This window comes from Erythrolamprus reginae, chromosome Z, assembly GCF_031021105.1.
Source record: "Erythrolamprus reginae isolate rEryReg1 chromosome Z, rEryReg1.hap1, whole genome shotgun sequence".
In the NCBI taxonomy this organism is placed as follows: Eukaryota; Metazoa; Chordata; class Lepidosauria; order Squamata; family Dipsadidae; genus Erythrolamprus; species Erythrolamprus reginae.
The window spans coordinates 64,073,520-64,096,303 of record NC_091963.1 but is presented as its reverse complement, the minus strand read 5'-3'; the positions used below and the strand labels follow the sequence as shown (position 1 = coordinate 64,096,303).

Sequence of the window (22,784 nt, the reverse complement as noted above, 5' to 3'; positions counted from 1 at the left end):
TAATGTAATTTTATTGGTTTCCATTTTTATAAGTTACCAGTAGCCACTGCATTTTCTAACATCGGCTTATACTCGGGTCAATAAGTTTTCCCAGTTTTTTGTGGCAAAACTGGTGCCTCGGCTTATATTTGGTTCGGCTTATACTCGAGTATATACGGTACTGGACCATCTGTAAAGATCATATAGCAGTAACAAAAAATTGAAAAAGTAGTTGAAAATAGTAGATTAAAATATAGTGGGATTTCAGAATACAGTGGTCTGTTATCTGGCTGATAGCATACAAGCTATAATTATGGTTGAAAAGAAGAAAGTATGAATAATTATGTAGCAATAGTCTATTGGTAATTGGGCATGCTGGGTAGTGTACCAAGCAATCTTGGAGGGTACTTACATATTGGCATTTAAGCATCCAATCTGTTAATTACAAAAGATACAGTTTGGATCTGGACATATATCTTGCCAACACATTACAACATCCTAAATTCTTTTGAAGAATTTGATGCATATAAAGATCAATACGAGCTTACAAACTGTTCACTTTTATTTCATGTTTTTAGAAAATAATAATTTATTAAATGTACTCCCAACAGCTCAGTACCAATTTAGGAAATAAATTTTCAGAAGGAAATCTGTAATTCTCTAATGCGTTGTGAAGGAGAGTCCAGTGTGTATCTTACTTCAGTCTTATTGGTAGGGACTGAGTTTAAATTTGAATATTAATTAGGCACCGCCCTCTAGCTGCCTCAGGAGGTCAGTTTTAGACAACTCAGTCTAGAATAGGGACTTTGAGTTTTCTCTCTTCTATTTCTTGTTTAAATATCTTATTTGCTGCTTGTTTCCTGGGCTAATGGATTTCTAATTTTTCATTTACAGGTAAGGACTCTATGAACTGATGACTGGTTATCTTTGCAACCACAGCTTTGAGGTCAATACCCCCCGTGGGCATTACCCCTGCTGAGAAACCCCTATCAGGGCCTCTGCTCCCAGAGAATATTGCCCACCTGAGAAAGGGAAGAGAACTAAGGGTCCCTGTCCTCCGTGGTCATACCCTACAGCCATGGGTCGGCCGAAAGTCAAACATACAGATTTCAACGCAGGGACGGCTCTAGCGTTTTTTTCCTGCCCACAGCAGACGCTTTGGAGAGCAAAGCGCAAGCAGGTTCTCAAATGCTTCAGCTGTTAAGCGCCGTGGCTGGGGGGGCGTTTTACGGCACAGGTGAGTTGCGCCCATTTTGGACAGGAAAAGCATGGGCGGGTTCTCCAGAGCCTCAGCTGTTAAATGCAGTGTCTGGGGCTGGAGTTACAGCGCAGATACATCTGGCGTCACAAGAGGAGCTTCAAGACGAACAGTTTACAGTGCAGGAGCATCTGTTGCACTCACTTGCAATTAGCTAGCGAGCACTCTGATAGCTTGCTCGATCGTGGTCCTTTCCTGTCAATCACTGATTCTCTCTTCACAGTGCGGTTGTGAGTGATCCCTCCTTGTTAATAACTCTTGCGAACTGAGTCATGGCCGATCAGATGCAAGCCCCTGCGATGAAAGAGTCAACCCCACCCCCTGTGGCCTCTAAGCCTAAAGAAAAGGCCCATACCAAAAAGGCCAAGGCCGAAAAGAAAATAAGGGCACTGGAAAAACAGCTTGAGGCAGCTCAGAAACAGACATTGCCTGAGCTCAGCCCCAACTCCAATTCCCTTCCAATTAGGGCCTGTGCCTGTTCCGGCCTCACGTGGGTTACTGCTAAACCTACTGGCTCTGCAACCAAGAGAGATTGGTCACCTGATCGTCTGGTTTCATTCAAGCCTCCCTCTCCATCAGATGCCATGGCATGTCCTAGACCTGAAAGGAGCTGATCTGCCTCACAATCCTTGACAAAGCCTCCGCAATCACTGCACTATGCTCAATCCCCATCAGCCACTTTCACACCTAGGGCTGCAGTGTTACGTACTTAACCAGACACTTGGCATAATTTGTCTCCCTCTATTCAGGACATTATAGCCAATGCCTTCTCTCAGGGAATTGTAGCCAGAGTTCAACAGTGTGCTTCTACAACTACAGCTCATCCTCAGGCCAAAGACCTGTCAGCCCTGGCTCTGCCCTTATTGTTATCTGAATAAGTGGCTGAATAGCCAATGCTGCGTGATGAATGTAGTGGCCAAGAGGATGAATTGTCAGAGCACAAAGACACCTCTCCTGAGCAACCCGTCTTCACAGGGCTATTCAAGCCATCCCTCTTTAGAATTCTGCTGCATAAGATGAAGCAAATTGATTGACAGGTTCCGGGAAATCCAACGAGCCTTCAGTTTGCATCCATCTATCAGCCAGCCTCAGAGGGAGACTGATCACATTCCTTCCTCTCAGATCTCCGTGGAAAACTTCAAGCACCTGGCAGCAGCGCAAAGGCCATCCACGACCGAATGAAAGTTCTTTTTTAAAAAAATTAATGATGAAAAACAAAACAAAACAGAAATAAGCATACATACTTACAAACATAAAATGAGCACAAGGTCAATCAACTAATATGTTACAATTCTGTTTTCAACTATTCTTTTTCTTAGACATTAATTTGATTTTTTTTTCTTTTCTATCCAACTCTATAGTTTCCCACAAACTGTGTAATAGTCTTTATTTTGTTTATTCAAAATAAACGACCAAACGAAAGTTCTACACCTTTGATTTGGACATTGATTTCCGATCATTGACCAGCCAATAGCTAGTCTGGTCTCAAATGCCCTGATTCCATTAGACATGGCTGACGGTCTGAAACCAGAAGATAAAAAAGCAGAAAACATATTGCGACCCACCAGATGTCAGGCTGAGCCCAGAGGAAAGTGCCTCCGCCAGGACTTGAATAAGCTTCTTGCAGCAGCAGAATTATAGGCCGACGCCACCTTGCGTGCTGCCAAGTTTATGTCTAGGGCCATGGCAACATCCTTCTTGTCTTGCCAGCTTCTCTGGCTATGCAATTGGCAGGCAGATGCAAGTGGTGCCTCACATCCACACCCTTCCATGGCACAAAACTCTTTGGAGAATCCTTATAGAAGATGAGGGCAAATGGAAAGTTCTTCCAAGGTTCTTATTTAGACATCCAGAGCGTCCTTCCACTCCCTATTTCAAGAGACAGCCTTTTCGTTCCGAGCCTTCCTCGACTGCAGCCCAAACGCCAAGGTCGTACTCCCAGGGTCCCTACAATCAAGGAACATATAGAACTGATAGAGCCTTCTTTTCAGACCAAAACAGGCAGTACTAGCCATCAAGAGGCCTTTTCGAGGGCTCCAACCCTGGGGGCTTCCGTCAATCCAAGTGACTTCTCTAATACCATCCCCATAGAAGGCAAACTACAACACTTTATCATCTCCTGGGAAGCCATATCTACAGACAAATGGGCATTGGCCACAGTGTCCCAAGGTCTTGGGATCGACTTTATCCACACACCTCCCAGCTGATTCCTATCATGCCCAGTGTCACTAAACTCATAGAAACAAGCCTTAATGAAGAAATAGGTCTCTCACCTTTTGGAGATTGAAGCAATCGAGAAAGTGCCACAACATCTGGAGGGCACAGACTTTTACTTGATCGTCTTCATCGTATCCAAGGCCTCAGGCAGATGCTGATTGATCATAAATCTGAAACAGCTGAAAGTTCGGTACAAGAGGTTCAAGATGCATTCGCTCGGTTCAATTCTGGCTTCAATCCATTACCGGGACTTTCTCACATCAATGGACCTCATGGAGGCTTACCTTCATGTTTCTATTTACCCGGCGGTACTCCCATTACCAATACAGAGTGATGCCTTTTGGTCTCTTCTCAGCGCTGAAAACATTTAGAAAACTCTTAGACATCCTCACAGCCAGCCTCCGCACACAGTCACTGCATCTGATGGCCTACCTGGACGACATTGTTGTCCTTTCTAAGACTTCAGGACAGACGTGAAGGGATCTTCATTTGACCATGCATGCCCTTCAGTTGCATGGGTTTACCATCAAATTCCCAAAAAGCCATTTCATTCCTACCATGTGTCTTCCCCATCTAGGCATGGTCATCGATACCACGTCCTGCATGGTGTACCTTCAACCTGAGAGACAGATGAACATTCAAGAGATGGTGTCTTTCCTCCGGACTCAGCATTGAGTCCCCCCCATCCTTGTCTCAAAACTGCTGGGTATGTTAGTTTCTTACATAAACATTGTTCCCTGGGCTCGTCATCACATTTGCCCACTGCAATGGTTCCTGCTTCCCTTCCAGAAGGCAAGAACCAGTCACACTCACAAACTGATTTCTCCCGGCCCGATGGTCCATCACTCCCTGACATGGTGAGTCTCTCCAGCTCTACAGCAGGGCTCTTCATTCCAGAGCCACGATCAGGTTACCATCAATACGGATGCCAGCTTGACGGGTTGGGGCACCCACTCCTCTTCCTAGATGGCCCATGGTCTGTGGACCCCGGCAGATCTGACCGAGGTAAACATCAACCTGCTGGAACTCAGAGCAGTATCTCTTGCCCTGCGGAGCTTTGCCCCCCTGGTGGAGGGACATCATGTCCTTGTCCTTACGGATAATTTCACGCTGCATTCCCAAATAAATCACCAGGGGGAGAGGATGAAATCTTGAAGACTTATGCAGGAGGCGGAGCCACTTCTCCCCTGGGACAAGCTACATCTGGATTGCTCACAGTGGAGCACATCTCAGGGACATCAGGCGGACTGGCTCAGTTGCACGACCTTAGACCCTGCCAAATGGCGTTTCGATCCCAGGCTGTTTTAGGACATTGTTCAACGGTTTGGGACTCCGAAGGTGGATCTGTTCACCACCCACCTCAATACACAGCTTCTAGGGTTTTTCTCCCACTTCCCATCACTGCGGAGGGAGTGAACGCGCTGCACATCCCATGGCCTCACAGACTGTTTTACGCCTTCCCTCCAACATGTCTCATCTCAAGGGTACTGAGGAAGATTTTATCAGAACAGGCGGAGGTACTGATGGTTGCCCCTCTTTGGCCTTGCCGCCCTTGGTTCTCTGATCTGAAGGACCTCTCAATCTTCCTTCCGTGGAGAATACCAGACCACTGGGTCTCCCTCAGCCAAGGGTTTGTGCTACACCCAGAATCCCAATGGTGGCAACTAGCCCTGTGACACTTGAGGGAGATTGCCTGAGATGCGAACACCTACTGGAGAGGGTTATAACTACCACCCAGGCAGCGCATCATCTGTCCACTATAAGGATTTACCAAGCCACATGATCGGCATTCTGGGACTTCTGCAAGGTGAGGAACTTCAACCCTAGGACCTTTTTTCTGGCCCAAGTCCTGACCTTTCTCCAGATAGGGTTAGACAAAGATCTGGCCCCTAACACCTTACGGAGACAAGTGGTGGCTCTTTCCACGATTCTCAGAGGGGACCAATTTCATTCCTTGTCGTAACATCCATAGGGCCTCCAACATTCGGCCTCAACCGTTACACCATTATCCCACTTGGGATCTTTCATTGGTGTTGCAAGCCCTTACGGGCCCACCATTCGAACCTTTCTGGTTGCGATAACCTCAGCTAGACATGTATACCTCAGTACATCTCAGTACACCTCGACCTCTGCCTTTTCCATTCAGACAGAGTTGTGTTGCGTCTGGATCCGGCATTTATTCCAAAGATCAACACCTTGTTTCACAGAGCACAAGAAATTGTTTTACCGGACTTTTGCACCCACGGCTCACACCCACGGCTCACACGAGGTCAGATGGCATAATGTGGATATTCACTGAGCTCTGAAGATTAATGTCAGAAGGACACAATTGTTTAGAAAAGCGGAAGCTTTGTTCGTTTCCTTCCCTGCGTCTTCAATGGGCTTGAAAGTTTCATCACAGACAATCAGTCGCTGGCTCCAAGCTTGCATTGTGGAGGCCTATAAGGCAACGTCTCATCCACTTCCAGTGAGTATTACGGCCCATTCGACCAGAGTGCAGACACTAGAGCAGCATGGGCCTTTCAAGCATCCATTGAGGACATTTGTCGAGCGGCTACTTGGGCAGCCCCGCTTACATTTATTAGACACTATCATCTCGACTCTATTGCATCTTCTGAGGCAGCCTTTGGGGCGTGGGTGTTACAAAGAGTGTGCGTCTCTATGGCTCCCCTGGTCCAGCCTTCTACCTCCCATTAAACTGAGGCTTGGTTATATCCCACTTTGGAATCTCCTTCGCAGCGCATTGGAGAAGGACCGTTGAACTTACCTGAACAGTTTTCTCGATGCACTTCAAGGAGAGTCCAAATCCTCCCGGCTTGTTGGTTCAGGGTCACCTCTTGTTGGGTTTCACCGTTATCACAGTTGTGTGTTGTTGTTGTTACAGTTAATAAAATCCTTCTGTTGAAAAGTAAGCTCATATCATCTCTAGGAATGGTGGGTTCGGACAGGTTCGCCTGGCCCAGTCACAACGATGTAACCATCCCAGTTCGTCACCATCTTTTTTGGGGGGGGATTTATTTTGGGAATTTTTTTAAAAAATTGTGCATGCGCGGAAGTGTTTCTGGCACTGTGGATGTGGTTGCCATCTTGTTTTCAGTTTTTATTTTTTGGCGTGCCCACAGAATGTGGGAGGAAGCGAATCAGCAGTGAGGTAAGTAGGAACCCACACTTGACTTATGGGATGATTTAATTCATTTTGATAACATGATTTGGAAAAATATTTAATGGGAAATTTTCTTTGAATAAAAATATTATCTTTTTTCCCCAGCCGTCCATATACCAACAAAGTTATCACTCTATGGTACCGTCCCCCTGAACTTTTGCTAGGAGAAGAACGATATACACCTTCCATTGATGTCTGGAGCTGTGGGTGAGGCATTTTTTTCTAACAAAATTTATGCAGCAAAATACATTGAAAAAAGGTACAGATTACAAGATATAATGGGTACATTTGAACCAGAGACCAACATACATTGCAATGTAGCAGCAATCGTTTTATTGACAGTGTTGGAGATTATCTCTAGATCAGGGGTCCTCAAACTTTTTAAATGGGGCTAATTCACAGTCCCTCAGACTGTGAGGCCTGGGCTGGCTGGCTGGGCATGGCTAGGTTATGTGACTAGGTAGGTAGGGCCAATTTAACAGTCTATTAAACAATGCACACAAATTTAACTTGAATTTTCTTTGCTCCTGGATGTATTTTATTTACTTTTTTGCAACTTGCTCTTCTCCAATGCGCTGCTAAGTACAGTCCAACATGGGTCATACTTCAGTCTGATTGGAAGGTCCTGATTTTAAATTTAAATATTTAATTAGGTAACGCCCTCTAGCTGCCCAATGGGTTCAGTTTTTTAAATTCAGTCATACAGTAGGGATGTACATGTTCTCTTCGACTGTTTTTTAAATTAGCTCATGTTGGAATCTCCTTTAAGATTTCTCATTCAAGCAGGTAAGTCATTAAAAATATACAGGATGGTTAGATGAAATTTTGGGAATCAAATTAGAGAAAACCCTGGAATGCTTCTTAGAAATATATTATGTTGCCTATTTTAAATAATTATATATGTGTGTGTATGTGTGTGTATGTGTGTGCGTGTGTCACATGTTTATTTTTTTATTTTTTTGCTGAATTTGAAAATTAAGGGAGACTAGGATAGATCTATTTTGGCCTTATTTTGGCCTCATCAGCTAGCCATACCCACTGGGACTTGAACCTGCAACCTTTGCCTTGTAAGGCAGAGAATTATCCTCTAGGCTACAGTATCCAATCCCTTCAGCTCTGCACCAGGGAAGGGTTACATATTTTTGTGTCGAATCACCCTGGTGTATTGAAGGAACATCACAGCTCCTTATTTACTTCTCGGCCCAACCCAGGGCCATTTCCAAGGCAGTTAATTTTTTATTGATAGCCGACAATTCTATGTGTATGTGTCACATGTTTTTTTGCTGAATTTGAAAATTAAGGGAGACTAGGATAGATCTATTATTTTATGTGTGTGTGTATATATATATATATATGTATGTGTATATATATATATATATATATATATACACATACACATACACATACATACATATATATATATATATATATTTATATATATATAAACTGGACACTGCCTGCTAACTATTATTATTATTATTATTATTATTATTATTATTATTATTATTATTATTTATTAGATTTGTATGCCACCCCTCTCCGTAGACTCAGGGCAGCATACTTCTAATTACAAACAACAACATTCAGACCTCGTTCAAACTTAGCAGGCCAAACCACTCACTCAAAGGAAGCCGCTTGCTAATTTAGCTGCCAGAATTTCGGCACCCTTTTTTTCTTGTTGCCCAACGTCGTCTCCCACCCTTTTTCGAACAGATCACTTGCTTCTCATTGGCGTCCGCCATTGTATCCTTCTGTCAGTTGTTACTAAGATGTTTTTCGAACAAGGACCTTGATGACGCATGCACAGAGCATTTTCCAGCCTCGATAGCACTTTTACGAGCCGTGACTTTTGACATTTTCTTCCCTTCCGTTTTTTTTAAATTATTTTTTTTATTTGACAAACCAACATACAAACAACATTAAACATTTACATTCCCCTATATGCATAAAGATTAATTTTTTACAATTCTATTTACTATACTTTATATTCCTTTACTGGTAGTTTCCCTTTTTTCCCCGATCCAGTTGTACAATTTCTCCCACACTCTGTAGTAGTTCTTATTTTGTTGATTTTGTATTTCATATGTTAATTTACTTAATTTGGCACAGTCTAACATTTTTTTAATCACCATCTCTTCATTTGGAGTCTTTTCTTGCTTCCAGACTTGTGCGAATGCCAATCTTGCCGATTGTAAGTATATGTATTATTAAATAATAGTTTTCTTTGCTGTGTTGGCCTCTAATTATTCCTAATAAATACATTTCTGGTTTCGTCTCTAATTTGTAATCCAATATTTCTTCCAACCAGGTCTGAATTTTGATCCAAAATTTTCTTGCTTCCGGTCATAGCCACCAGATGTGATAATATGTTCCTACATCCTTTTTGCACTTCCAGCATTTGTTACTTATATTAGAATGTATTTCAGCTAAACGTGCTGGAGCGTAATGCCATCGGAAAAACATTTTGTATAGGTTTTCTTTGTAGGGTATAGATAGTGTCATCTTATAATTTACCTTCCATAATTTTTCCCAGTCTTCCAATTGGATAGTATAGCCAAAATTAGTCATCCACACTATCATATTGTGTTTAACTATTTCTTCTATATTTTCATAATTTAGTAGATATACATTTTAGTAATGAATTTTTTATCTGGGCCTGTTAAAATTTTATCTATTTCATTTAATTTTTTACATATTCTGAATTCTACTAGATCTTTTTTATATCTACTTTGTATTTGATAGTATGGCAACCAATCTATTTCTATACCTTCTTTCTTGAGTCTTTCCCTGTTTTTATACCTCCCTTAGTATTTAAGAGGTCTTCATATGTTATTATTTGTTTTTGGTTAATTATATTTGGGTGGATTTGGGCTTCCAATGTGGATAGCCTTCTAGGTATTTCACTATAGTGTTTTTTCCTGACTTTACGCCAATGTTCCAGCAAGGTGTTCCGTATTTGATGTTGTTTGAAATATGAGTGCTTTATATGTTCTTTTTCCCATAAATGTGCATGCCAGCCTTCATTGATATATGGGCTCTGTGTACAGCTTATGCAGCATCTTTCTTTAACCGCACTTCTATCATTTGGTGAAGAGATGCAATCAAAAGTAGGTCCTGATAATGCCAGACTCTAGCTCTATAGCGACCACGATCTAGCTCTATAGCGGCCACAATGTCATCCCGTCGCTTGCTGTGGCTTAGAAATTGGCAAGCAGATTCACACTCTAAATGGCACCTCACAGCGGCTCCCTTCGGAGGCACTAAATTATTTGGCAACTCTCTAGACTCCGTGTTAATCAAGGACAAGGACCTAAGGCTTATAGGAGAGCAGACAGGAGGCAAAACCGTACTTTCACAGGCAGCCTTTTTGGGATGAGACTTCCTCAGCCACGTTTCTTCCCCAATCCCAAAGATCTTATGGCCAGGAAAATTACCGACAGGATAGACTGCCCTTTCCAGACAGAAACTTCTACTGACAGTTGGGCCTTAAACACCATTCAATCTGGTCTTCTTCTAGAGTTTCTGGTACCTCCCCGCAACCGTTTTTTCCAATGCCCCAAGTCATCCAACCTTGCAGAACAGATCTCGTTGGGACAGGAAGCCATTTACTGGAAATTGCAGCCATAGAACCTGTGCCCCAGACCAGGAAGCACTCAGATTTTATTCAATCAGCACCATGGGTGCCAAATCTTCAGGGGGTCATTGATTAACCTTGAACCTCAAACAACTAAAAATTTACTTAAAATACAGGAGGTTCAAGATGCAGTCTCTCTGGCCTGCATCCGACAGCATGACTGGTTATCCTCCATAGACCTCCAGGAGCATATCTACCTATGCCAATCTACCCTGTTCACAGGAAATACCTATTCCATTGTGTCTTGGGCTGTCCAGTCCTCATTCTGACGGTGTAGCTACCCGTGCCCACATAAAGCATCAGGGAGGGACGAAATCCCATTGTCTCATGTGAGAGGCGGAGTCACTAATCTCATGGGTAGAACAACACCTCCAGTCCTTGAGAGCAGAACATATCACAGGAACCTTGAATATTCAAGCAGATTGGTTGAGCCGCTCAATGCTGGATCCAGCAGAATAGCATCTGGACCCCAACATCTTCCAAGACATCTGTCATCGCTTTGGTGCATCTCAAGTGGACTTATTCGCTACCTACAGCAACTCCCAGCTCCCCTGTTTCTTTTCGCGCTTCCCATCACCAGGAGTGGAAAACATCAATGCCCTGTGCGCCCCCTGGCCGGAGGATCTGTTTTATGCCTTTCTCCCACTCTACTCATTCCAAAGGTTGTGAACAAGCTTCTGTTAGAAGGAGCGGAACTTCTGTTAGTGGCACCACACTAGCCGTATCACCCATGGTTCTCCGATCTACGGGATCTATCCATCTCCAGACCATGGCACATCTCAAACAATCACATATATTTCAGCCAGGTGTCCGTCTTCTATGTGGATCTTCAATGGGGGCATCTCACCATCTGGCACTTGTGGGGCTCCGATTGAGATCTCTCTCCTTGCCAGACAATGTCAGTGCCATGATCCAGGCTGCTTGCCATGCTTCAGCCACCAGAATTTACAGCACTACCTGGTCATCTTACTACGCATTCTACACTTCCAAGCACTTGGATCCCCTACACAAATCGCTAGAACAGATTCTAGCATTCCTTCAGGCAGGGTTCAACAAAGAGTTGGCTCCTAATACCCTTCGCCGCCACCTAGCCGCTCTTTCCACTGTCATTTGCCTGCACAATTTGAGATTCCTGTACCGCCACCCAAGTATATAAGAATTTAAGCATTGTTCTACTAACCTGAGACCGCAAATCATACATCGATACCCTACCTGCGATTTGCCGCTCGTGATACAAGCCTGTTGTGAGCTGCCCCGAGTCTGCGGAGAGGGGCGGCATATAAATGCAATAAATCTAATCTAATCTAACAGGTCCCCCATTTGAACTGCTGAGGATGGTACCTCTTTGCTCTCTATTACTGAAAACAGCCTTTCTCATCACAATTACCTCGCCCAGAAGAGTGTCTGAATTATTGGCCTTTTCTGTCCGTCAGGACCTCTGTCTTTTCCACCATGACAGAGTTGTGTTGCGGTTTGACCCAGCCCTCTTGCCAAAGGTTAATACACCTTTCCAGGAGATTGTTCTTCCTGATTTTTGTGCCCGGGCATCACGTCGCCTTAAACACCACTGGCACAAGTTGGACGTTCGTCGAGCCCTAAAGCGCTAAATTCGCTGGACTGCATCATTTAGGAGGTCTGAGGCTTTATTTGTCTCCTTCCTTCCCACTAACCAAGGACAAAAAGTCTCATCTCAGGTCATTGGATGTTGGATACGCTCCTGCATTCCGGAAGCATACCAGTCCCATTCCACCAGGAGTGCTGCTACTTCGACAACATGGGCAACACAGGCCTCGGTGGAAAACATTTGCCAGGCAGCTATGTGGTCTTTTCCATCCACCTTCATAAGACATTATCATTTATATTCCCTTGCTTCAGCAGAGGCGGTCTTCGGCAGACATGTCCTATAGCGTGTTTGCACTATTTCTGCTCACCTGGTCCAGCCTTCTTCCTTCCTGCTTTTTTAGCTTGGGTATATCTCATGTTGGACTCTACTTAGCAGCGCATTGGAGAAGAGTCGTTGAACTTACCTGAACGGTCTTCTCGATGCACTGAGTGGAGAGTCCAAACCCGCCCGGCCTTGTTGGCCCAGGGTCGCAGTTTCTTGTTATGGTTATTGTTAATAAAGTTTGTTTGATGAATTTCTCCATGCCTTCATTTAAAGCTGAACCTTTTGGGCTGCTAGGGGGCATTACCTAATTAAATATTTAAATTTAAACTCAGTCCCTACCAATCAGACTGACGTATGACCCATGTTGGACTCTCCATGCAGCGCATTGAGAAGACCGTTCAGGTAAGTTCAACAGGTAAGTTCAATGGCTCTTTTGGTTGACTTTTCTTTTTATTAGATCATTTTTTCAGTCGTTTAGGAGTCAAATCGTCAACTTTAAAAAAATCTCAGTTTTGCAGTAATTTTTCTCAGCCCCAAGGAGCTTGAGAAATTTCTCTTCTCTCTCTTTCTGTTTCTCCTTTCTCTTTCTCTCTCTCTTTCTCTCCCCCCCCCCCTTCTGGAGGCAGAGAGGAGAAAATTGCCCTTTTTTGGCCTCTTGGGGCATTCGTGTGCCCCATTTTTCACCTCCCCCGCCTCTAGAAGCATTCTGCAGGCCAAAATTGGGGGCCGTATCTTTCAGTTCCAGCCTATGGTTCTTGCAAAGATAAGTCCTGCGCTTGGTGGAAGGGTGGACGGTGCAGTATTGACAGGGCAGCCTCGTGGTCCTGTGTGGGCCAGATTAATGGCTTCAGCGGGCCACATGTGGTCCATGGGCTGTAGTTTGAAGACCCATGCTCTGCAATGTGTTAAAAAGGGGTGCAATCCCTGTTTATGCTGTTAGTCCCTATTTAGGGTTCCCTTTTTTTTAAAATAAAGTTTTTATTTACAAATGTACAAAACATAAAAGAACAATCAAAACAGAAAAACAGTTAAATCCTAGCATAATATAACAATTACCAAACTTAAAAACTTGTAAAGAAGAGAGAAAAGGAGTAAGTAGAAAAAGGGTGAAGAAGAGGAGGGAAAAGGTTAGAAGAGACAGAGGGCATAGAAAGGATAGAAAGGGTAGGGGTTGGCGAATGTCCAGGGGAGCTGTATTGAAAACGAGAACTAGTTCCTAATTTATTAGCTCGTTACCATGGTTCGGATTAATCATCTGGATAGGCAAATGCAAGTGTTGAGTTAATCAAAGTATAGAGATTTTAAGAAATAGTAGTAAATATTCTATCTGTATATATCTAAGGTCTTTTATTACTATAAAAAGTACAAGAGAGCTATATACCGGATTTGTAACTGCGCTTGGCGGAAGGGTGGACGGTGCAGTATTGACAGGGCAGCCTCGTGGTCCTGTGTGGGCCAGATTAATGGCTTCAGCGGGCCACATGTGGTCCATGGGCTGTAGTTTGAAGACCCATGCTCTACAATGTGTTAAAAAGGGGTGCAGTCCCTGTTTATGTTGTTAGTCCCTATTTAGGGTTCCCAATGATTTCAAAATATTTTCTGAATATAGTTTTTTTAGGAGTTGATTTTGAGGTTTCTTGGGAGATTTTCCGCATTCCTTGGCTTTCTAAATATTTTAAGTTGAAAGTAGTCTCAAAGTTGCTACTTTCAGGAAGCAACTGGACATCCTTATTTTGCTTCTCATTCCAGAAGCTTCTTCAGCTCTGACAGGATATAGATTGGATGGATTTATGAGCCAAAAATATCTGGCTGTTCTTTCAGGTCTTTGATGAGAGAGTGAACCCCCTTATCACTGAGTTTGTCATCTTTTATCTTAATCTTCAACCTGTGATTGATTTAATTGTATTTTTTTTAATTGTTGTGAGCCACCCAGGGACATTGAGAATTGGGTGGTTTATCAATTTTGTAAATTATTATTAATATTAAGCCCTCTAGAGCTGTGTCAGGTAGTAACAAAAATTGATAGACTGTTGGACAGTTTTAAGAGATAACTGGAGAAATTGTCAATTCATTTATGCTCTGCTCATATACAAAAGAATCAAGGCCCATAGGAGTTGGAGACGGTGCATGTCTTTAATTTCTACATTATGGAATTGAGACTATTTGTGCCAGAAAGTATATCTCCCTTAGTCTGGAATACTTGTTTTGAATGTAAAGGGGGGAAATGCATCTTCAGTTTGTATTAAACATCTACTCTGGCTACGTCCACCCTTCAGAGGTCAGACATAATCCTGATGCAGCCATCAATTAAATTGAGTTTGACACCCTTGTTTTAGAGAGTCATTGAAACACTTGCATGTTTATCGGTGTCTTTAGGGTCACCTGAGTAATGCTCCTGGTTCCTTTAATCTGTAATTCCCTTGCCCACAGAAATCCATTCCTACTTCCACACCATTTAAAAGGGTGTTCATCCCAAATTGTATAGCTACAATCTCTCTCCTTGAATAGCATAGGACTAGGAATAGATTTCCAAATTGGGGGGGGAGAGAATTGCAGACTACAGGAACCAGGAGGACTACTCAGGTGACCTTGAAGACAAAGATAAACCTCTAAATGCTTCAAGGACCTCTAAAAGGTTGCAGATTATCAGATGTCTGCAAGGAATATAAATCCTTGTATTTCCTACTATCCTGTCAGCTGAGACAGCTGGGAAGAGAAACGTCTTCAGAAGTAAAAACAAGAAAGTCCAGCTGCCCCCTGAAAAAGCATCCTTGGGAAAACCCATGACCTGAATGACTGAGAATCTCTACAGACGAGGCTGAAAATAGTTTTTCTGTGAAAATGTTAAGGATTAATTGCATAATTTGATAGGAGTTTGGACTCAAAGTCTTCTAGAATTTGCTCTCTTTTTGTAGATGTATCCTGGGTGAACTTTTTACTAAAAAGCCAATTTTTCAAGCAAATCAAGAACTTGCTCAACTTGAACTGATAAGGTCAGTATATCCTAGCACTCTGAAAAAATGATTTTTCAGCAAATAGTCTTCAAATTGTTTTTCTCCATACAATTAAAATATAGTCTGCAGAGTCTGCAGAGAGGGGCGGCATACAAATCAAATAAATAAATAAATATTACTTGCCATTTTTACAAAAATAAAAGAACTTTATGCAAACAAATAATTGTTTAAAAAGTGAAGAACTAGAGTTGAAATAAACTCTGATTAAAGATTTCAACTTAGAAAATTTAATGGTGTTTTTTAAGCACTTCTTACAATTTTTGTCTTCTTTCTGTTGCAGTAATTTTTAATGAAATAAAATATTGTAGCCAACAATAAATATATATATATATATATATATATATATATATATATTTATATATTTATATATATATTTATATATATATTTCCATATTTACAACAGCACGAAGCTTAAAACTTCAGCCTGATGATGGTGAAACGTCGCATAGACAAAATATCAAAATATTACACGGGGCAAAACCCAAACTCAGAACAATCTACATGTATATTTTCAAATTTTCAAATTCAGCAAAAAAAACATGTGACATATATATATATATATATATATATATATATATATATATATATATATATACACACACACACACACACACACACACACAGTGATCCCTCTATTATCGCGAAGGTTCCGTTCCAAGACCCCTCGCGATAATCGATTTTTCACGATGTAGGGTTGCGGAAGTAAAAACACCATCTGCGCATGCGCGCCCTTTTTTCTATGGCCGCGCATGCGTAGATGGTGGAGTTTGCGTTCCCCGCCGCCCACGCAAAGGGGAAACCCCGATTTGGCTCCTCGCTGCTGCTGCGCTACTGAGTAGATCAGCTGCTGGGCGGCCGAAGGAACCTTCCCTGGGTCTTCCCCCTCTTGCTGGCGGGCGGGCGAGCGGCGGGCATCAGCGAGGAGCCGGGGTTTCCCCTTTGCGTGGGCGGCCGGGAAGACCCAGGTTGGGGGTTCGGGGGGGTGCTGGGAAGCCCCCCAGGCCGGCTGCGACCTTTTAAAACAGCCGCGCCGCTTCCCAGCTGAGTCCTGAAGCCAAACGCGGAAGTTCACCTTTGGCGTTTGGCTTCAGGACTCAACTGGGAAGCGGCGCGGCTGTTTTAAAAGGTCACAGCCGGCCTGGGGGGCTTCCCAGCACCCCCCCGAACCCAGGTTGGGGGTTCGGGGGGGTGCTGGGAAGCCCCCCAGGCCGGCTGCGACCTTTTAAAACAGCCGCGCCGCTTCCCAGCTGAGTCCTGAAGCCAAACCCGGAAGTGGTTTTTTTTTTTTTTAATTAATGTTTTTTTTAAAATCGCGATATAGCGTTTCGCGAAGATCGGGATCGCGAAACTCGAGGGATCACTGTATACCCGAATATACCAAGATCGTCATACCTGTACCCGTGAAAATCTACGAAAATATATATATATATATATATATATATATATATATATATATATATATATATATATATATATAAAGAATAGTCCTAAAAATGCGAGTTCCAGGTACATACGTGAATGGGGAGGGAAAAAGGCAACAGACACGAGTAAAAGCGGCAGGTCCCCCTACAGCCAGCAGGATTAAGCCTCACAATTCCACCCCCTCCCTTGGGGAGGGAAAAAGGCAACAAACACGAGCAAAAGAGGTAGATCTCCCTTCAGCCAGCATGATTAAGCCCACAATTAGGCTTACCGCAGGGGGGAGGGAAGGGTGTGGCCCCGTGACGCGGGCAATGAGCAGACTGAGTAATGCTTTATAAAGATGTTTGTCTCCCATGGCATTTTAAAACTCTGACGAAGTTAGCAGCACGCTAACGAAAGCTAAGTGGTTTTATTAAAGTTTCTATGTTCCGGTGATCGAGATGGCTGCTGCCTCATCATTCACATATATATATATATATATATATATATATATATATACACACATACACACACACACACACACACACACACACGCATGCATACATACATATACACACCTTTATTGGCAAACAAATTCTTTACAGATAGGATATTCTTACAATTTAAAATTAATTCGATCTTTTAAAGTTTATTTAATTGTGTAGATGAGTGGCATTGTTTAATTAAATCAATGTTTGATGCAATAATCTTTGTGGTACTTGTTAATTTTATGATATATATTGTTATTACATAGCCGCATATGTGGGAGTCCTTGTCCTGCAGTATGGCCTGATGTTATAAAATTGGCATATTTCAATACCATGAAACCAAAGAAGCAATATCGTCGAAGACTGAGGGAAGAGTTTGCTTTGTAAGAATTTAACTATTTAAAATATAATGTTTTCTACCCTATTTATGATTTTTGTTGTTATGATTTTCATATACTGTATTTATGTAATCCTTCTGATCCTTTGAAAAGAAGCAAAATTTATAGACAACAAAAGATACTCCAGACTAGGTAGATCCAAATTAAGAAACAACAGAAAATTTATTGAGATAGACTGTAGTAATACTGAATTAATCTATATTTCTCATACGAAATTCATTCATTGTTAGTTCAAAGTTATGCTGTTATTCAAGCAAATCACTTTTCCCAGTTTACCAGTTTTACATTCTTTGGTTCCAGCATGCAGTTTTCATGTCATCGTTACTGCCATAAGTATTTGGAATTAAATTTTAGTTGGAGAACTCCTTTAGCGGTCAAATGTTCAATTAAAGCATGTTGCTTAAAATGCTGTGACAAATGCACATTTCAGCCTTCTATTTGACAAACAATAACAATATAACTATTTCTCATAGCAATTTCTACCAACTGAAAGGAAAGAACAGCTGCTAAAAGACTTGTCAGAATTTCTAGTGCCATTTGACAACTTTAGAAGCAACACTTTTTATTCAAATATTGTTATATTTAACATATTTAACATTACATTGTATAGACAAGTATGGATTCTTCTAGTGTAGCATTAAAATTGAGCATATCAATTTATGTAAAAAATATGTCAATTATCTGAGATCTCATAATGAAAACAAGGATAATCACCTTTAAATGCTAAGTCAAAAAAGGAAGAAAAATTTTGAAGTCTTTAAAAGAACATTATTTTGTTTTTTTGACTTTGGTTTTTTTTAATTTTGCAGTATTCCTGCAGCTGCCCTAGATCTCTTTGATTATATGCTTGCTCTTGATCCCAGCAAACGCTGCACAGCAGAACAGGCACTTCAGTGTGAATTTCTGAGAGATGTGGACCCTTCAAAGATGCCTCCACCAGAGTAAGTGGAATTTCTTCTTAGTTGAGTTTATTTTTCTACAAAATAAAACTCATTTCTACCAGTAGAAGCCACGTACTATATATATGTATGTAGATTGTTGTGAGTTCGGGTTTTGCCCCGTGTAATATTTTGAATGTCTATGCGACGTTTCGGTGAAATCACATTCACCATCATCAGGTTGAAGTTGTAAGCTTCGTGCTGCTGTAAATATAGTTTGTTTGCAACAGCAAACATTTACAGCAGCACAAAGCTTACAACTTCAGCCTGATGATGGTGAATGTGATTTCACCAAAATGTCGCATAGACATTCAAAATATTACACGGGGCAAAACCCGAACTCACAACAATCTACATACGTATGTATGTATGTATGTATGTATCACATGTTTTTTGCTGAAATTTTAAAATTAAAGGAGATTAGGATGGCACCATTTTGGCCTTGTTCTGGCCTCATCAGCTAGCCACACCCTTATTGGGATTTCATCCGGCAGCTATATATGCACAAACATATATATATGTTTGTGTGTGTGTGAGTGTCACATGTTTTGGCTGAATTTGAAAATTAAGGGAGACTAGGATAGATCTATTTCGGCCTTATTTTGGCCTCATCAGCTAGCTATACCCCTCACTGGGACTTGAACCTGCAACCTTTGCCTTGTAAGGCAGAGAATTAACCTCTAGGCTACAGTATCCAATCCCTTGAGCTCTGTACCAGGGAAGGGTTACACACACACACACACATAGATAGATACATATACATACACTCATTTTTGGTTGCCCATTGGATCAAGGTTTACTACATTTTATGACTGTATAGTGCAGGGGTAGGCAAAGTTGGCTCTTCTATGACATGTGGACTTAACTCCCAGAATTCCTGAGCTAGCATGATATAGTGTAAACATATTGTTGAAATTGAATTTATTAATCTCCTAAAGATTTTACAGTACAACAACCAGAGAACTGAGCCCACTGAAAGAGTAAGGATCCCAGTGGGTTCACTTCAGTATATACCACATTACCTTAGTAGCAAAAACATAGCTGGAAAATATTTCAAACTTTATCTGGAAAAGTTTACAACCCAGCAATTTTCTATAATATGTATTCCCTACTCAATGCACACCTTTGTATTTGTTTACCTTCTTAAAATATAAAACATAATTCACACAAGTATATAGAAACAACAGTTCTGAACTTTAACATCTCAGTAACAAAGAATTTTAAAAAAGAAATAAGTTTAGTTAAATGATAAGTAGCAAGTTTTTTTTGGTTTTGCCCACATATTTTTATTTAATTGAAAATGATGGAATCAAGATCGGTTCCATTTGTCTCCAAATTTGGTTTTAGAGAAGTAGAATTAGTTTCCTTCATCTTATACAACTAGACTAGTTTTATGAGTCCCAATTATAGTCAAGCAGTTTTCTTTTTCTCTAATCTTCAGGGACTTAGTGACAGGAATTGAGTGCCTATTTTGCATGATTTTTAAAAAGATGAGATTTTATGATGAGATAATATGCACACATCATTTAGTGGAATTTCTTTTTCTGATTTCCTGAAAATATATGTAGTAGGTAGAAGAGTCTCAGGACAATAATTAGGCACCTAGGTAATTAGTTCTTTTTGATCTAGAAACAGTGAGAGTGTTTTAAACATTATTATTAGCGGCTCACAACAAGAAAAGAGTACAAATCCAATATTTAAAACAGTTTAAAACCCTTAACATAAAAACAATCATACATCTCATACAGACCATACATAAAGTGGAAATGGCCCAGGGGAATCAATTTCCCCATGCCTGACAGCAGAGGTGGGTTTTGAGGAGTTTGCGAAAGGCAAGGAGGGTGGGGGCAGTCTGCGGAGAGGGGCGGCATACAAATTTAATAAATAATAATAATAATCTCTGGGGGGAGTTGATTCCAGAGGGTCAGGGCCGCCACAGAGAAGGCTCTTCCCCCGGGGCCCACCAACCGACATTGTTTAGTTGACGGGACCCGGAGAAGGCCCACTCTGTGGGACCTAATCGGTTGCTGGGATTCGTGCAGCAGAAGGTGGTCCTGGAAATATTCTGGTCCGATGCCCTGAAGGGCTTTCTTTATAGGTCATAACCAACACTTTGAATTGTGACCGGAAACTGATCAGCAACCAACGCAGACTGCGGAGTGTTGGTGTAACATGGGCATGCCTGGGGAAGCCCATGATTGCTCTCGCAGCTGCATTCTGCATGATCTGAAGTTTCCGAACACTCTTCAGAGATAGCACCATGTAGAGAGCGTTACAGTAGTCGAACCTCGAGGTGATGAGGATATGAGTGACTGTGAGCAGTGACTCCCGGTCCAAATAGGGCCGCAACTGGTGCACCAGATGAACCTGGGCAAACGCCCGCTCGCCACAGCTGAAAGATGGTTCTCTAATGTGAGCTGTGGATCGAGGAAAAGGCCCAAGTTGCGGACCCTCTCCGAGGGGATCAATAATTCCCCCCCCCCCAGGGTGATGGACGGACAGATGAAATTGTCCTTGGGAGGCAAAACCCACAGCCACTCCATCTTATCAGGGTTGAGTTTGAGTCTGTTGACACCCATCCAGGCCCCAACTGCCTCCAGACACCGGCACATCACTTCCACTTCTTCGTTGATTGGACATGGGGTGGAGATGTAAAGCTGGGTATCATCAGCGTACTGATGATACCTCACCCCATGCCCTTCGATGATCTCACCCAGCAGTTTCATGTAGATATTGAATAACAGGGGGGAGAGGAACGACCCCTGAGGCACCCCACAAGGGAGAGACCTCGGGGTCGACCTCTGGCCCCCCACTGTGACCGACCGGAGAGGTAGGAGGAGAACCACTGAAGAACAGTGCCTCCCACTCCCAACCCCTCCAGCCGGCGCAGAAGGATACCATGGTCGATGGTATCGAAAGCCGCTGAGAGGTCAAGAAGCACCAGGACAGAGGATAAACCCCTGTCCCGGGCCCGCCAGAGATCATCCATCAACGCGACCAAAGCAGTTTCCGTGCTGTAACCAGGCCTGAAACCCGACTGCTGGGGACCTAGATAATCGGCTTCTTCCAAGGATCGCTGGAGCGCCACCACCTTCTCAACAACCTTCCCCATAAAGGGAAGGTTGGAGACTGGACGATAGTTATTAAGTATGGCTGGGTCCAGGGAGGGCTTCTTGAGGAGGGGGTGCACAAGCGCCTCTTTATAGGGTGTTGTAAAGGACCCCCTCCCCAAGGAAGCATTGACAATCTCCTGTACCCAGCTCCGTGTCACCTCCCTGCTGGCCGAAACCAGCCAGGAGGGACACGGATCCAGTAAGCAGGTGGTGGAACTCACAGCTCCAATTGCCTTGTCCACTTCATCAGGTGTCACCAGATCAAACTCTTCCCAGACAGGTGGACAAGTATGGGCCCCAGTCACCTCGACTGACTCGTTGTCAGTCGACTCTGTTTTCCAATTAGAGTCGAGGTCCGCCCGGATTCGAGCGATTTTATCAGCGAAAAACGTGTTAAAATCCTTGGCACTACTCTGTAAGGGCTCCCCAACTCCCCCCTGGTTAAGAAGAGAGTGGGTCAACCTAAACAGAGCGGCAGGGCGGGATTCCGCTGATGCAATCAAGGCAGCATGATATGCACATCTTGCCTCCTTGAGTGTCACTTTGTAAGTCTTAATAAAAGCTCTTACAAGTGTTCGATCAGATTCAGACTTACTCTTCCTCCATCACTTCTCTAGACGTTTCTTCTGGCGTTTCAACTCCCGGAGCTCCTCGTTGAACCATGGAGCTCTAAGGGGTCTAGCGCCATGGAGAGGTCGCAGAGGCGCAATCCGATCAAGAGCCTCCGCTGCAGCCTTGTTCCAGGCCTCCGCAAGAGACTCCGCCGATCTGTGGACGAGTGCATCTGGAATAACCGCAAGCGCCTTCTGAAAGCCCTCTGGGTCCATCAGGCGTCTGGGGCGGAACAACTTAATCGGTTCCGCCTCCCTGCGGGGAAGGAGTGGAGCCAGGAAGTCAAGCCGTAGTAGAAAATGGTCCGACCATGACAAAGGCAATGCTTCTAAGCCCCTTAGTTTCAGACAAGTGTTCAGTCGGATTCGGACTTACTCTTCCTCCATCGCTTCTCTAGACGTCTCTTCTGGCATTTCAACTCCCGGAGCTCCTTGGTAAACCAAGGAGCTCTCCAGGGTCTAGTGCCATGGAGAGATCGCAGCGGCGCAATCTGGTCAAGAGCCTCCATCGCAGCCTTATTCCAGGCCACGGCACAAGAATCCGCTGGACGAGTGCATCTGGTATAACCCCAAGCGCCCTTTGAAAGCCCTCTGGTTCATCAGGTGTCTGGGGCAGAGCCACCTAGTCGGTTCTGCCTCCCTGCAGGAGAGGATTGGAGCCAGGAAGTCAAGCCGCAGTAGA

At 43.0% G+C, this 22,784-nt stretch overlaps 1 protein-coding gene across 3 annotated transcripts in view; it reads left to right on the top strand.

Moving 5' to 3' along the window:
• CDK13 (cyclin dependent kinase 13) overlaps positions 1-22,784 on the top strand; it is a 220,760-nt gene that overhangs the window by 171,503 nt on the left and 26,473 nt on the right. For all 3 annotated transcript variants that reach the window (XM_070727748.1, XM_070727747.1, XM_070727746.1), the window contains 4 exons: positions 6,723-6,824; positions 15,055-15,132; positions 17,309-17,425; positions 18,250-18,381. In XM_070727748.1, the coding sequence (XP_070583849.1) occupies positions 6,723-6,824; positions 15,055-15,132; positions 17,309-17,425; positions 18,250-18,381 (429 nt within the window). The remainder of the gene's footprint in view (positions 1-6,722; positions 6,825-15,054; positions 15,133-17,308; positions 17,426-18,249; positions 18,382-22,784) is intronic.